At 37.7% G+C, this 17080-nt stretch overlaps 1 protein-coding gene across 1 annotated transcript in view; it reads left to right on the top strand.

The window, feature by feature from the left end:
* PRKCE (protein kinase C epsilon) overlaps positions 1–15245 on the top strand; it is a 296234-nt gene extending 280989 nt beyond the window's left edge. Inside the window, exon 15 of the mRNA XM_069852631.1 lies at positions 12022–15245. Within this exon, the coding sequence (XP_069708732.1) occupies positions 12022–12168 (147 nt within the window). The 3' untranslated portion in view covers positions 12169–15245. The remainder of the gene's footprint in view (positions 1–12021) is intronic.
* The last annotated feature ends 1835 nt before the right edge of the window (positions 15246–17080 follow it).

Genomic DNA, 17080 nt, shown 5'->3' with positions numbered 1-17080 from the left:
TCCCATTCCTACCATTGTATCATGGATAATGTTTTCTGAGTATTTGTATGCCCCTTCTTCAGTTCTGACTTCTCAGGGGTAGAGGGTTGATCTAGCAGTTAAACCCAGAGACCCAAGAATTACAAGATACACAAGTTCTTCTACCACATTTTCTAGAAACTCATGGTGTGCTCCAACGTTCATCATCTAACCTTTTCATGCTTCACTTTCCACTGTGTGGTAGTTTCAGGATGCTTAATGCAACATTGTGTGACAGTGAAGAAATGTGACTGAAAAGCATTAAAAGCAAAATGCTCTAGATCAGACTGGCTTTTAAATTAACTGAACGTGTAGCACTTCCCTTGGAAGAGTGTTCTGTACTATACTAGACCTCAGTGTTAGCAGATTTCATCTTGATCTTCAGTATCAAATTTCCTGTAGTAATTTGCACTTTTATCTCAGCTCCAGTAACTCTAAGATAATGATAAACCATTATCCAAGTTCCCCCCCCTTAGTTATCACTATCTGAGCCACATTGTCTTTATGCGGTTTCCTTGTGCACCTAAACTTCCTTATTAAGTCTTGACTTAAGGATGCCAGCAATGTGTCCTCATTCAGTTTTGCGCTGCAGCAAAGGTTTGAAATAAAATCATTTCCAAATATGAAATTCTAGTCCTAGCTAACAAGTACGGGTTACAACTGGAGTCAGCGAGTACTGGGAATTTTTCCCCTCCCCTAAATTAGTGAAAAACTGGCAAAATTTTGGCAGCCCTTTGTCAATGAGTTATGACAAGTTGGATGCCCACAGTGTTTGGAAAATGGGTAATAAATAGCAAATACAAATCAGCACCCATGGAGCGTGCAGCTAGCCTGTTCACGCAGTCAAACAGGCAGAAGCCACACCTGCCTAATGGGTAGGTGCCTCACTGAACAGCTCCTGAAAGTGTGTTCAGTTAGAGAGGTGTGTGTTTAATTGCTGCAGCAACCATCTGCTTACTGTGAAATATGGCTGGAATCCTTAAAGAGGGACCACGTTTCTGGAGAAAACTTTCCAATATATTAGCCTGAAACATAGGTTTTATAAACTCAAACTGGTTTTTGTACATGACTGCTAGTAGGCAAAGATTTTTTTACTTTTTAACAAGGGATTTTTAACCTGGTATTGGGAAGTCCTGATAGTGCTTTTGTGGGGGTTTTTGGCACTCCTCTATTTTTTGGTGACAGTGGATTGTATCATCATACGTGCAGAATTATGACTTTGCCTTTATGCTGTGGGGAAGAAGCCCTGTAAAATGCAGTATCATTCAGTAGCACCAAAAGGAACTTGGGAAATTACAGGCCAAGTAAATTTCTTTTTGTATAAATGTTCTCTCTTTTCAAGTTTGCTTCAGTGTGAATGTCCCTCTTTAAGGTAAGGCCTTCAGTATGGGGAAAATGTCAAGGTAGGTCCGTTTTTAGGCCTAATAACCTTGAGGTGTCCCTTCAGTTTCATAATATATTTCCATTCAGTCATCAGTGCATGGCAATGAGCATTTAGCAGATGGGCACGCAAGGGGCTATACTGCATGCTTTTGCATGAAGTGTTACTGCTTAGACGAAACACTGGGGAGTGATCTCGAGGCCTCAGACCCTCATGTACCATTGTTAAACATTGCACATTATGTATTCCCCACTTGCTGCAGGCATTTCAGGCATAGGGAAACAGTGGGCTTTCTTCTATGAGTGACAACATAGTGATTAGTACTGGTGTGCAAAAAAAAGGTTTAGAAACAGGGAAGAATCTGTATGTGTCAGAATGATTAATATATATCCTTTAGAAAAACTAGAGAAAATTTGACGTGGACTTTTGGAACTTACTCTTTTTATTACAGCCATAAAAATTGAAGTCCAACACTGATTTTTTTGCATGCTGCCCTACCACAAGGTATCATGAATGATGTCAGTCAGTTCTGAACAGTTACACTTTTCTGCGTCTGGTTCAAGTGTTAGCCACGTCACTGCTGATTGAGAAGCATTGGCTGTTGGCAGGCAATGAAGTTCAAGATCTCGGTTTAGCTTGCAGAAGGTGGTTGTGAACAACAGTACCATAACTGCCTGCAACATAGCTCATACCAATTGGTCTAGCACATGGCTGGGCAGGGCAGAGAAGTCTGTAAGACTTCTACCTCTTCCCTCAACAAAGTAAAGGTCCTTGATTTCCAAAGCTTCAACTAGTTTGGCGCTTCATACAACCACTAAATTTGCTTGGAGTGTAAGTATATATAAGTTGAGGCTCTGGAGAGAGTCCAGAGAAGAGCAACAAAGCTGGTGAAAGGGCTGGAGAACAGGCCTTATGAGGAGCGGCTGAGAGAGCTGGGGTTGTTTAGCCTGGAGAAGAGGAGGCTGAGGGGTGACCTCATTGCTCTCTACAACTACTTGAAAGGACGTTGTAGAGAGGAGGGTGCTGGCCTCTTCTCCCAAGTGACAGGGGACAGGACAAGAGGGAATGGCTTCAAGCTCCGCCAGGGGAGGTTTAGGCTAGACGTTAGGAAAAAATTCTTTACAGAAAGGGTCATTGGGCACTGGAACAGGCTGCCCAGGGAGGTGGTTGAGTCACCTTCCCTGGAGGTGTTTAAGGCACGGGTGGACGAGGTGCTGAGGGATATGGTTTAGTGTTTGGTAGGAACGGTTGGACTCGGTGATCCGGTGGGTCTCTTCCAACCTGGTTATTCTGTGATTCTGTGATTCTATATACCTTTCAAGGAGCTTATGTGCAGCTTGTATTGCAACTTAGAGGAATGAAGAGTAAAGGAGCCAGTATTTTTAAGGGATTTCAGTGCTGTTTGTTTGGATAAACAAGGTTCTGTTTTCCAAGAACCTGCTCATCCAGTTAGTCTTTTGCGGGGCGGGGGGGCTGTATTCTCTTCAGTGTCCGCAGCATCTGTTTTTAACTGTGATTACTACAACACTAGAATTACAGAACTTTGAAAGCTGCTTCCCAGCACTGCAAGTTCCCAAATATTTATAAGTTAAACAACTTTTATTACATTCCTTTGATTCTGTACTGGGGATCCAGCAGTATTTGCTTGGTTTTTGTTGAGTTCTCATCTTATAGCACTAAAATATTTTCATACTGAATAATTAGATTCATTTAACCATCTGTTAAAAGTACATTGTTAAGTGGTGCCCATCAGGATGGAGTGATAAACAGCCAGAGTGTTCCTGCTTTCCTTTTAGGCTTCCTCAGAATAAGACATATTCTGATTCATTTTTTGGCTGCTTTAGCCAAAATAGCTTTTGGTGCTCTTCTCAGAACGCATTCTAAACTGTTAAGGGTAATCATCATGGCTACTTACAGTATATTGTGAAACATTCAAACAGAAATATTTTCTTTATATATTAATGTCAATAATATATAATACTCCTAGGTTGAGCCTGTTTCTGATGTCATTAAAAGCCAGTGGCAAAACGCCAAGTGATTTAAGAAGCAGTAGGATCTGGCTGTCTATCAGATAGTGGAGAGGAATTTATCAGAAAAAAAAAGCAAAAACTTGTTAAAGGCTGGCAGTCGTGACTTGTCCCATTCACAGCTAGAGTCCAATGACCGTACAGTAGAAGAAGAGCTCTGGCTTTGGGTTCATTTCTGATGCAGAGTTTTTTCTATTAGCAGTATACCATACTAACAGGGGCGTAAAGTTAACAGTGTATTCCTAGGATGTTCATCCAAAACGGGCACCAAAAATTTGTCAGTGTATGTGCTCACAGCTGAGCATACTAGAGCAAAACTTAATTCCTTTCATGTATGCACTATGTGGAGATGGTGCCTGAAGCAGCTGATGGGTAGGCACTTCTTTTCAGTAGCAGGATAGGAAAAGTGTCTTTAAATGGTTAGAAACCATAGCATTTCATTAACTGCTGCTTTCTTGTTATGCTGCTCTCCCATTACAAAGGATTTTGTTACTGTGGAGGCACAAAACTTGTACTGGTCCTCTCAACAGAATGCTCCAGGAGTCATATGCTTAAATAATGTGGGATGAGAGTAGCACTCAGTCTAGATATTTATGAAGAACCATAAACACAGATCTTGTTCCTTGAATTGCTCACCATATTCATGTTTGCAAGGGACCTACAGAACAATTGTTCCCTTTGCTTAGTTATGGAGTATGAAAAAGAAAGAGTTGAAGATCATAACTACCCATGACTTTCTGAAGGATTGTGTTTATATCTAACAAGAACAAGAAGAATGAGAAATTTAATTTCTGCCCTCAAATCCACAATAGCAGCTTCAGTTCCCAGCAAGATGAGGTTCCCACTGTGCAAAAACCCATGTAAGTGAGAGAAAATCAAGAGAGCCTAGTTTATTGTAGACAGAGGGATCACAATCCATGTATTGTGACAAAAATGGGAAGAAAATTAGATGCATGGTGAGGAGAAAATTACTCAACGTCAAAGCAGATCAGTGGCAGAACCAAGAATGAAAACCAGTGCCACTGCGAACTCTGCTGCCTTACTGTGCCTTTTTAAAAAAACTGTGTTCAAATAAAGCAGTTCCAGTGTCTGGAGGAAAGGTGGAAAGGAGATACATTGAGATGCAGAAGTTATAGGCATTCATGCACAATTTGTGATGTCTGTCTTTTTTTTCAGTTTACAGTTTGTATGAGTACGTGCATTAGTGTGGGGTTTTTTTAAAGAAAAGACAACACCTTCACCTACTTTGTTAAAAACCACACATGTCTTTATTTTAATCTGTCTTGCAAAGGCTTCAAAATATGATCTCCAACAATTCCATAGTCTTAGAAATAAACCATCACTGTGTAGCTTTCTCCATTTGTATAAGGTGAGACCTGCTATGCCATTTCTCTCTATGAAAGCCTGTCACATGCATCATCCATGTCAAACTAAAAGCTTTATTCTTAACAAGCTAAAGGTCGTCATCAAAGAGCATGAGTTTCCTGAAATGTTCTGAAGAAGTCAGTCTTGCCAATAACTGTAGCATTTCTGCTCTACAGCCTATAGTGCGAACCATTCTAGTATGAATCTGAGTCTTGGAATGATGCTGCTGCTGTACATGCTTGCCATTACCTTCCATGCTCTGGGGTTTCTTTGCATCCAGTTTCACAATACATATGTCCATACTTTATCAGTAGAGGAAGGGCTCAGAAGATATTGCTATGGATTTATAATTTCCTAACACATTCAGGAAGGTTTTAATAATGTGGTTTTCTGTAGTTAAGTGGGATAGGTGCCACCAGGCAGAATAAAAAATTCATCTGTTCATTGTTAGACTCTCCTTAATTTATTAATTTTCTTTGTGATTGCTTAAAGAATGGAAAACAAAGTAAATCTATTGATCTTTTACAGATTAAATCTGGTCAGATATCTTGGTGCACTGCTAGACTTTCTGCTTTTGGGTAATTTTTCAGCCATTTATGGGATGTCTGTAGGAAGCCACTGGAATTCTATGGGCACGTGTCCTAGACCTTCCAACTCTCCTGCTTCACTGTTTTCTCTTGTTTGCAAGTCAGCTTTATTTTCTGGGTGTAACATTTCCTTTCTAGTAAAGTGTTGGTGATCAGGAAGACAGAAAGGCTTCTACACATGTATTTGAGGACCCACCAGCATGTGGTTTAGCATGTCTCAGATGAACCAGCCCTGAGTGCTGTAAGTCTGCTTTAACAACAATGGTTAATACGCAATTTCACCATGCAACCAAAAATGGACTAATCTTGGATGCATGCCACGCTATAAGAGGGGAGTTGACCCTGGTGATCCTGACCTTAGAGCAGTTGAGAATACCAGTGGAAGCTTGCCAATATAATGTGAATTATAGAGGCAAACATATGAAAACTGCACTGCAGAGTGGGTCGTCAAATTTGCAATAGGAATTGCATTGTGCAGATGAATGGTATTTTCATATGATTGTTCCATTACTTTCTCTTCTCTTATTTCCTCCCCACTCCAAGAAGCAATGTAAAGTTGTTTCCCATGTAGTTAAATCCTCAAAGAAACCAACCATAAGGGGAAAATACATTGTAGAAATTCAGAAATTGGCACTTTTCCCCTGCAATTTTTTTCCATTCTAAAAAATGTATGTATTCTACCATGGCATAGCTTTTGTGCAGTGGTCATTTCATGATTAAGTACTAACGGAAGCAAGCCCTGATAAGATGGACAAGATGGATCTTGAGGGTAAAGAACTAACCACAGGTGGGAAGCTGTTGTGCTGACCTCCCCTACAGCTCCTGTGAATTCTGTCTCAATGGTTGTTTTATAGAGAGACAACTGTTGTGCTTTAGCAAGCCAGCTATGAACAAAACAGGTTTGGTGCTTACAGATTTAGTGCTGTGTACTTGTTCAAGCTAAAACCATACCCAAATATGGCCACAGGGGACAGTGGCTTTACAGCGACTTCATCTGGGTGAGGTTCATTGCCCAGACTGTGAACACAGGGTGGTTGTCACTGAACCTGCAGAGCTCTGACTTTGTTTGCCTTGCTGTTTGTTTTGTTTTGGCGGGTTTTGGGTGTAGGATAGGATAAAAGCTATGCAGAAGTGAAATACTGAGGCTGGCATCCTTGCCATGTAGTCATTAAATATTTGTACCTCCTAATTGTTGAGGTTATTCCTCCTTCCTACTTGACCCAATTCACATTCCTAGGGAAGATACATATTGTTTCAGCATGAAGGTAATTTCAATTTACTGGATCACAAATGATCCCTTTTAAAATTAGTAGTTTTGTGAATTAGCTTGGTGTTCATTAAATATCTGTGTACTTCAAGAACATTAAGTTGTGGATGGCATAGATTGGCATGCTTTTCAAATACTGTTTCACTATCTATTAGCATCTTTACTGAGTGGGGTTTTTTTTCTACTTCTTACGCTTAATTTAGTGTCCTTTACATCTAATGAAATATAAATCTAGGAGCACAAAATTTCACCCTCATCTTGGAAGTAATAATTGTTAGTATACTTGTAAAAGCTATTTGGACTCAAACTCCTTTTATCATCCTAACCTTCAGCAGAAAATACCACAGTTCATGTCTGGTCTATGTTAAATCTTCCATATGTGGATACAGCAATTAACATGCTGAAAAAAAATGTAATAACTTTTAAAGTTATTCTGATAATATATTTCATATATTGTGATGTAAGGTATTCTAGGAAATGTTTCTAATATTGATGCAGATTCTCTGGGTGTGCAAACACTGTGAAGTGGCATCACAAATAAGAGAATAATAAATGATTGGGACAAACAGAAAGACAGGACAAAGTGCTCTGCTTCTCAGCTCATTTCTTTCACAGTATTCATACTGAATTTCTGTACATATAGAATGAGTTATGAGCAGAAGTGAGTGCTCACTACGGTTGGTCTCAACTTTTTAAAAACTACTACGCCTTTATGAAAAGAGATCTAGTCATTGGTGCATAGTGATTTCTGCCTGCGCTGCCTTTTTTTAGTATTATAATAAAGAGAGGTGAATGAGAGAACAGTGATATGTGAGGTTAGCCACATAACCATGTGCTTCAAACCTCTTTGTTTTGTATCTTGAGCTTCCATTTGTCTTTAACAAAATATTCTGAAAAGGTAAACATCTAATTATCTTGATCAAATAATTTCTTCTTGACTATAGTGTGTCCAACATGGGCATCATTAATTTTTTACCGAAGCAAAATTCTCGATAAAATTAAATGATACCATGTAATTCATATCAGAAAGTGTGACTCTTGCTGTTTGTCCCGTTCCTGCTGCTCTGCTGTCCCACACTCCTGTAGCTGCACACTGAAGGATACAGCAGCTTCCTCCCCAGATTAAATGTGCGTATCGCGTGTTTGATGCGCTGCTGACACAGCCGGGCACTGCACTGGAAGGGTTCTCTGGTGATGCTCCACAAACTAATAACAAACTCCAGGATTTCACTGTGGGTTTGAAAATACATGAAGAGGCATTATACACTGCTAGTGACAGAAAATTGTAGTGGAGTAAAGTTAAAGATGTTTCATTCAGTGATATAGAAAAGCCAATGTGCATCTGCATTTCTGTGAAAATAATGAATGACCGTAGTATATATTTTGTGTCAAAAGATCCACTTGCTGAAAAATATACCACAATAATTTTTTCTTTCAACATATTGGTTCATTGTTGTAATGATCATTTCTGACCTCGCTTCCTTGCATTGGCTGTCTGTTCTGAATAACTTCCTTATTCTACTAAACTAAACAGAAATTTATTTAAAGAGGATTCCTACAATTATATTTAATTGGCATATTGTGAATTTGTAGTAAAATACAGACTAAAACACAAAACCTAGGCTTTTGTGGCAGAGTTGTTTTCTAGCCACTACCTCCATCTTTCTTTCACTTCCTCTGAGTAGCCTTTGAAACCACTGGACAATTCCAACCCAAGTTAGTGGAGCTTGCAACGGACTTGAAGGAGTTTTGGTGATTTTCTGTAAATTAAATGAAAATAAATAATGGAGTAGAGACAGATGCCTCAATGCCTTCATGCTGGAGAATTAATGTAATTCTTGTTAGGCAGAAGGGAGTCCACCGAACCTCTTGGCCTCATGACACAGCTGATGAGATGCCCAAGATTTGCTGAGTTCCCTGGTTTGGAACACCCTCTGTCAGGTGCCTTCTTGCAAGGATTTCTCTTGCTTTTCAGCACCAGAGGCTCCTGGGATTCACATTTGATTCATATGATTAGTGGGAAGGAATGGCAGGTTCTAAATTTCTTACTGTGTTTTCAGTGATAAGAATATCAACTTGAATTTCTTTTCTCACTCTTGCAATTCATATAATGTAATTTAGGAATCATTAATAAACAAGGTTGATAATCCTTGACACTAGAAGGCTTATTAACCATGTTTTAAAGGATTTTTAAAGCTGGAGGTGGTTACTCCAGGCAGAAAAATAGTTTTTCATTGAAATGGCAGTGAAAATTAAACCAGTTCAGAAAACCAGTTAAATCTGTGCTTAATAATAGCATATGAAGTTCCTTTGCATATTTTAGTGATTTTGTGAAGACATTTAAGAAAAACAGCATTTTGACTAAATATTCCTATGGGTGAAGTTGTACAGGCCAACTAGGAAAGCTGATTAAATGGTGTTTTATGAAGAGATAGCCTGTTAAATTTTCCAGTATCTTTAGCTCTTTGAACAAAAGTGGTAATTTTTGAATAGTATAAAGTGTGACTTTGACTTAAAAATTGTCATCGTTGATGGGTAGTAGGTCATTTTAGTATTTATTAATTCAAGGCATTCTAGTTCTGTATCATAAGTGTTATATCTAACCAGATTGTATCACCCACATGAAGCAGGTCCATCATGTCTCCCAGGATAAGCAGGTCACACTAGGTCAACGCTAAGATGTGAGAGCTGTGAAGCTGTCACATTGCTGGAAAAGAATAAAAGATCAAGCAACAGACACATTTCCTGCACAAGAAGTAGTGAGTTTGCTGTTCCTTCTCACTATCAATGATAACGTACTGGTGGAGATGCCATCTTTCACATGAGATTTAGAGGTAGAGTCATGTTATTTTTAGTCATTAAAAGTGACATGGCACTGCTGCTGCTGCCCTTTGTCAAGAGGGAGACCAAGTGCCCACGTGCTGCCTGCAGTAGAGCAATCTCAGTGCAGTGTGGAATTTGGCAGCTACTGTTGGGAGACAATGGTAACTTCTGTGCCCTTGCTCTCCTGTAGCACTGATGCATACGAAAGCAGGATGTTTGGGGAGTCTAGAGAGGAAAAAAGGTGACATCTGAAACCTAGTCAAATTTCTAGGTGGTGGGGTAGACAGCTGTAGTTTCTGCACTTATTTTTTCCTAATAACCTTAGTTTCTTCAGTCATCTGAAATTGAGAAGTCTTACCTGGAATAAAATTTGAAAAATTAAAAAAAAAACATATCCTAAATACTCAGGAGGTGCAGGCTAAAGAAACATAATCCTGCCCATTTAATTACTGTATTTTTAATTATGCATTTGCCAGCCAATCTAAAGATTTTTCCTTTTTTCTTCATGATTTTTTTTAACGTTCAAAGTTGCATAATAGCTGCACTCTGTTTCCTTCATATCTTCTCCTTATCTTGCAAATCTTTCTTTTCTCAGCTTCTCTGCTAGGAGACAGCCACAGCCCTTCATACCTTCATCCTGAGCCCTCATGCTGCAACTATATTTTGGTTCATGCTATTGGCCCATGGAGTGTTCATAGTGCAAGTATATTAAAATACCAATAGTAGCAGAAATGTGGCCAGACCTGTTTCGTCTTACCAGATGAATTCTTGCAAAATAGTCATCGCTTCAGGAAGAAAGTGCCTAAGTTGCTAAGGAGGGTTTCTCAAATAAATCTTTCTCTTGAAAAGAAGCACTTATTATGAACTCTACCTTTTGTCTTAGGTGGCTTAATCTACTCCCTTTTGTTCCCTGTGGTTTATTTAATCTCATTCCATTGATTGGTTAGTTAGAGGCTTGCAGGTGTATCCTTGCAGTCTTAAGTTGCTCCATACTTGTCCTGTTAATAAATTGCGAGATTTACATTTATGCTGCCAAAAAGACATGGAATTGTTTATGAATCTGAGGAAGTAAAAACTTCTATTTCCTTCTTTGGTCTTGAAGACATATTTTAAGACATGCTAGGCTGTTAAATTTAAGCAAATACCTTTGGTTGTTGTTTCAGAAGGGTTTGGGATTCAAAGTTCTACTGGAAGTATGATTGGTTTTAATCAATAGGATTTAGGTGCACCAGTGTTGAAGGAGTTTTTCAGATGTACTCATCTGCACTCTTTTTTCACCTAATACCTTTGCAAATCTTAGTGATGGTTTTCTGGAAACAGTAATTGGCACTTATTTGCCTCTGATAGACTTTGAGGAATATATAAAATATATTACATATATTTTATAGAAAAAAATACATACATTAAAGAAGGCATATATCCCATTTTTAATACCTTATATAGGTACTTTGTGAAATATTATTTTATCTTTGTACTTTGCAAGTCAAATAGCTATTCTATTTCTGTTTTCATCTTAATATCAGACATACGCAGGATGGACACAAAGCTAGTTTTCAATGTGTTGGTGTGCCTCCATTAAGTATCACTCAGGTAACTTAGATTTCATGAGGCCAAGTGTAAAGGGTAAGGCTTGTTCCAGTTCCATGAGCCTGTATATGTCTGAAATATACTGCTGACATGGAAACAGGTAACAGTGCTGAAAGTGCAGGTCTCAGGGGAATGACCATGGGGAATATTTTCCCCTGTAGTTTTTCTTACCTGTAAGTTGTCACAGTCACTGTCATGAGTGCCTTGAGGACAATGAGTGGGACTCCCCAAGACTCTCTAGTTAATGAGTCTTATACCAACCACAACAAGTACAGTTGCAATTTACTGCCCCAACTTCACAGCAAGAGTAAAGTCCTTTAGACTTCAAAGGGGAAATCCTGATGATATTGAAATAAAGAAGAGTTCTAAGGTTGGTTTCTCTGGGGCCAGCATTTCATGCTTTGTCATGATGTTCAGCTGCATTAGAAAATGAGAGTTGCCAATGTGAAGCTCAAGGATTTTGCACTGAGAGCTGTTGAAAGATATGTATATGATTTCAAAGCTGAGTATAGCCAGATATAAAGAAACAGTTAACTTAGAGTCGAAACAGTAGGCTACATTGTGGGGAAATCAAATCAGTTCACTCTGTGCCTCTGAGAGGAGATATCGTTATGTTCAAATCTAAGAGGAAACAACCGTACCACCTACTACAACAAAACCATTTGTAAACTAGTCCTAATCTCAGCTTCCTTGCTTTATCATCATACTGCTATTCCTTCGCCTGTCAGCGACCTGTGAGTCTCTGGGAACTCATTTATAGTACTGCTTCTGTGGCCTCTCCTGAACTCATTTATAGTATTTGCTCCTGTAGCTTCTTTCATATGTCTGTTATTCTTTGTGTGAAGTAGCTCCTCTTTTATTTCAACCATTCCAGAAAATTCAGCCTTTCAGGGGGGATGGAGAGGAGGGAGAGTAACTTTTATTTTACTGTGCTGTCATTCACCTTATTTCTATTTTTCTTCTCAGAAAACCAAAAGGGATGTAAATAACTTTGATCAAGACTTTACACGAGAAGAACCAGTATTAACGCTAGTGGATGAGACAATTATAAAACAAATCAATCAAGAAGAATTTAAAGGGTTCTCTTATTTTGGAGAAGAGCTACTGCCATAGGCAACATTAGGCTGACAGATGAATGATGCTGAAAGAAGTGATTCTGAAGAGATCATCAAATTAAAGAGACTCAGTAGATCAAGAACTACTTCTCTTACCCTGAGCCCATATCCCCTGTTAAAGTATATATTTATTATTGTTTTCTTTTAGTCTTCTGACCTGAAAGCACTCTTAATTTCTGTCTCACAAAGCAATGCAAAATTATTTTGTATCAGAAATTGTAGATGTAACACACTGCCATATATTTGCAACTTTTCTTTTATTCCTAAAATCTCCTCAGAGGACAAAATTGCATCTTTTCCATGGAAATTTAAGCTGTGCTATTAAAAGCAATTAGGAGATCACGTTCTGAAAAAGTCCTATGTATTTAAGCTAAGAAGGTGACAACTTTCTTCTGCTCTGGTTGTTGTGGTGAGATCTGTACTCAGATGTGGAACAAATCAGTGATACGTTGCCCTTTGGTAAGCAAAGAAGTCTGCCTTCCTGGAGGTGGAATCCTCCATTATGAATTTACTGTGCTGAGGTACAAACTTAAAATAGAGCGGTGCTGACAAAGCAGCACATCAAGTAAGGGTTTTGATGAAGTTCCTCATGCAAGTTATGGAAGACACTTAGGACTAAGAAGAGTTACAGAGATGACTGAAATTTTATTTAAAGCAGGAAATAGATACTCTGGATAGTTATCAAAGGGCTAAAGAATAAAAAGCCTATAGTACTTTAACATAGCTATATATAGGCATTTTACAGTTTTTCAGGCAATTGGATGCATTATCCATGTTACCGAATTTAATATCCGTTTAAACGAACCATTAATGTGATGGCAAGCTTGCAAATGTTTACAGTTAATTTTACATTAAAAATTAATTCTAAACATTATACATTTGCCTTTTCCATTGTAGCTAAGTCAATAAATAATTTCTTATTTATATTTATTTTCTCAGCAGTGTGTTACTTTTGCACACTTTTACAAAACCATACTACTACTGTGTTTGTTGTTTTTTATGTCTGAAATCTAAAGAGAAATCTGCTTTTAAAGGACACAAAATAAAATTACACATGCATTATGTGGAAGTGTGTGGAAAAAACTGAAGATCAAACATTCACAAACTGACATTATTGAAAGTTGTAAATTGAATTTTTTTGTGTATGAATGGAGATGGTAACTCATGTGGACAATATTACTAATCTGAAGTTACCTTCTGTAGATATGCTAACAGTGTTATGTACTTATATTTCCAGGAGTACCCTGTGGTTTGGTTTGGTTTTTTTTTTCCTGTGTACATGTATCGCTGAGGTCATTTTATTATATATTTTACTGGACTGAATGAGCGGTCATTGGAATCCATTTTAATTGTTGCACATGGATTTCCAGCTGCACAAAAATATATATACTTGTGACTGGCAAAATGGCACTAAAGAAGCTTTTTTGCCTTTTGTACAGGTGAGATTTTGTATATAGTGTTTGCTGCAAGGCCTGTGGAATTCATTGAATATAGAGGTATCAACTGCTGCATGTTCAGGCATACTATTAAAATGTTAGTCTATGAAAGAATAATTATAATAATGTCCATGTGCAATACTCTTGTATGTGTATTGGTTCAAGTTACTGTCAGAGAGATGAGGTTTTTGTTATAAAAAGATGTAGACATATATTAAGCTATACTAAATCTCTTGTATAGTTCTCTTCAACTCTATTATGACATGATAGAGCTCGGAAAGAGAAAGGAATGTTACAAATCGTGGTGGACAAAGTGTGAATCATTGGCTTTAAGAGATAATCTTGGTCTCAAGCAGATGAGTTAGTTTGTGTCAGTTTTGCGTCTGGCTGCTCATAGCCTGTTACTGATGACAACATTCAGTTCCATTTTGTTTTGTTTTTAAAACTCAGGTGTAATTATTATATATATTCTTATGATGATTTCAAAATATTAAATATTATGATATATCAATTAATGTTTTGTCTGGCCTACAGGTGTAATAATGGATCAAGCCTTTAGTTTAATTTAATTTATCTTCAGTAATCTTTTGTACTGGGAAAAGACTAGCTTCTGGAGCTGAGTACCAGCACAGAAACATCTTAATGATCGCATCATCTCAATGTTTAAATTCCTTTCTCTTTTAGAAGTATATTGTAGAACTGCCCATCAATTTGTGTCTTGCTGATGGCTCTGTTTATTTCTCATCACAGTTAGCTTTTGACATCCAGGCAAGAACTGATCACAATGCTAAAGTGTTCTTTTCCATAGGTGAGTAGACTGGCTAGGAAGACAAGTTATTGGGTAGTGCACTACTATTTGTACAACAAGAGGCCTTCACTCAAAACTCTGAGCATTTATTTTGAAAGAATAAAAGTGTCCCATAAAGCTTTCATAAGCAAGCTGTGTAGTCTGTATTCTCATTTCTAGCACAAAAATAATTAGAAAACATTTGTATTTCAAGAGGCCTCAGCACCTGCAACGTTTGTAGGACGCTAAAAGAAAAGTCAGAGAAGTAAAAACTTTTGCACGGGCAGATATTTCTTCAATATAAATAGTTAGGTTCTCTGATTTGGGTTTACATCAGAAGGTTTGTGTTACCTTGACCATTTTTTAAAGATAATTCTGAAAAATAGACATTCTGTTACATTTCTGCCTGTTCTGTAAAATCTTTCCTGTTCCTTCTTTGTAAAATGAGTGCAAAATGCCAAAAATATTATTAATAATAATTATTATTATAAAGAGTCCATTGTTTCTTGGGTTTCCTCCTAAATAGATATTATTAAAAAATGGAAACACACTTTTCTCCATAGGGTGAAAAATAACTCTCTCCAAAAAGGCTTACAAATTACCTCTTTTTAAATTATGTGCGGAATAGTTCTGGCTAAATATAAAATGTACTCAGCTGGGGGGGTAGGTTATTTTTTATTGTGAGGATTTATTTGTACAGAATTTTTTTCTTATGGATGTAATTTGAATCTCTTGCCATTCATTAGTGTTATTTCATCGTAAACATTATTACTGTGCCAAATGTACTGTATTAAAAAGGATGTGAATGTGTATTGTTTCAGAACCTAATAAATACAATGATGTTAAATCTTATTTTTTTCCCCAAAGTTTTCCTGAGTATTTCCTAATAAGGAAGAAAGAAAGGTGAAGGATGAATATTTTTCCTGTTTTACATTGTACGAAATACTGTGAGCTTGTTTTCTAGGAGGGGACACTTTGCAAAGGAAGGATTTGCTAACAAGAGTGTCATCTGTGAAGCTCTAAGCTCTCCAAGAGAGGCATAGGTGATAGTGCATGAACACTGGTTATCTTGGGCAATAGAACATTTACCTCAAAAACACCAAGCAGGTGAGTTTATAGACTTTTTTTCTGCTTAGCAGCTACATAATGGTCACTGGGATCTGACAGACCCCAGCATTCTGCTTAGCTGCATTGTTACAATTCACTTCAGTAGGGCACTTTGTGTACAAACACGTGAGACTGCTTTAGTCTTTAATTGGATTTATTAGAGCTATTAGTACTATATGTAAGGTTAATTAGGGTCATAGAGCTTATTAAATCATGTATTTAACATAATCTGTCAATGTGACATTGTCTGAAGTATTTCAATGTTTCATCGTGTTTCAATCTGCGCCTTAAATAGTTTACATTTTCATGGTCTAAAGTTGTTAACTTCTGTTTCAGTAGATCAGCTATCAACATACTCTGGCAGTAATTCCAATTAGCAATCTGTAGTAGCTATACCTGGCTAGTTGATGTATTGACTAGCTTTAAAAAAACAAAATGAAGAGTGATTTCTGTTCAAATTGCCACTTTTGCATAAACATCTATTGTTTTTTGTTTTCCTTCATGCTGAGTCTTCTCAAAGTTGCTGAATGTGTTTGATGCCTTTGAGCATATTAAAAACGTTGTGTGTTTACACCATTAGCATAAGCTTTGTCATACAGATTTTACTTGTTCAATTACTATGCAATATCTGGATTTTCTGGGTATGGTTTGCAAGCTTGAAAGTATATGAAGAACTTAACTGTCATCTTACAAACAGTAAGCATCACTGGTCTCCAAATACATCAATCCATACCATGTTTTCTCAAAGTGCTGTAACTGATATTTATTAAGAAGAGTTTTTACTCTTACTAATGGGCTGCAAAATGTGGAAAGATGGCAGTCTTTTGAAAAGGAATGAGTTGCAGTCTGATTGACTGCTTCTGTGGCCTTCCACACGGGGGATGTTAGACCATTTTACACTCAAAAATGGGTTTAGCCTCCTAGTAGTCTGGTCTGGTACGTGAGTAAATCACTATGATAAGCACCTGATCAAAATCAAAATAATTATCCAACAGGGATTCGAAGCATTGGATACATTGACATATCGTAACTCACAGAAGCTACATAAATTCAATTTGGGCCTTCATCTGTATATACTGTTTGAGCAAAACCGTTTCTTAATTAAAAACATGTGTGGTGAACATGCCTCATCCCAGGCATGAGGAGAAAATGAGAATGAGTTAAGTAAGAGTGGACCTTCCTAGGAACAAGAGACTTTACATCCAAGTGACATAAATAAGGTTATTTGTACAATCAAAAGAAGGTATTAACAGCCATACTGGGTCAAATCAAACATGGCTTAGGTCAGGTATCCTGCTCTTGGAAATGGTTGATAGCTTAAGCAGTAACGTGCACTGATTAGAACCAAGAACTGTCAGCTCTGGTTGTTGCTATAGAAGTATAACCAAAGGAAAATACCTGTGGCAAAAGCTGAGAACAAGAAAGCATGAGAATCATCGAATCATAGAATAGTTAGAGTTGGAAGGGACCTTAAAGATCATCTAGTTCCAACCTCTCTGCCATGGGCAGGGACATCCCACTAGATCAGGCTGCCCAAGGCCCCAACCACCCTGGCCTTGAACACCTCCAGGGATGGGGCA

The sequence above is a fragment of the Phaenicophaeus curvirostris genome, chromosome 2 (genome assembly GCF_032191515.1).
Source record: "Phaenicophaeus curvirostris isolate KB17595 chromosome 2, BPBGC_Pcur_1.0, whole genome shotgun sequence".
NCBI classification, from domain to species: domain Eukaryota; kingdom Metazoa; phylum Chordata; class Aves; order Cuculiformes; family Cuculidae; genus Phaenicophaeus; species Phaenicophaeus curvirostris.
This window is presented reverse-complemented; position numbering and strand designations above follow the sequence as displayed.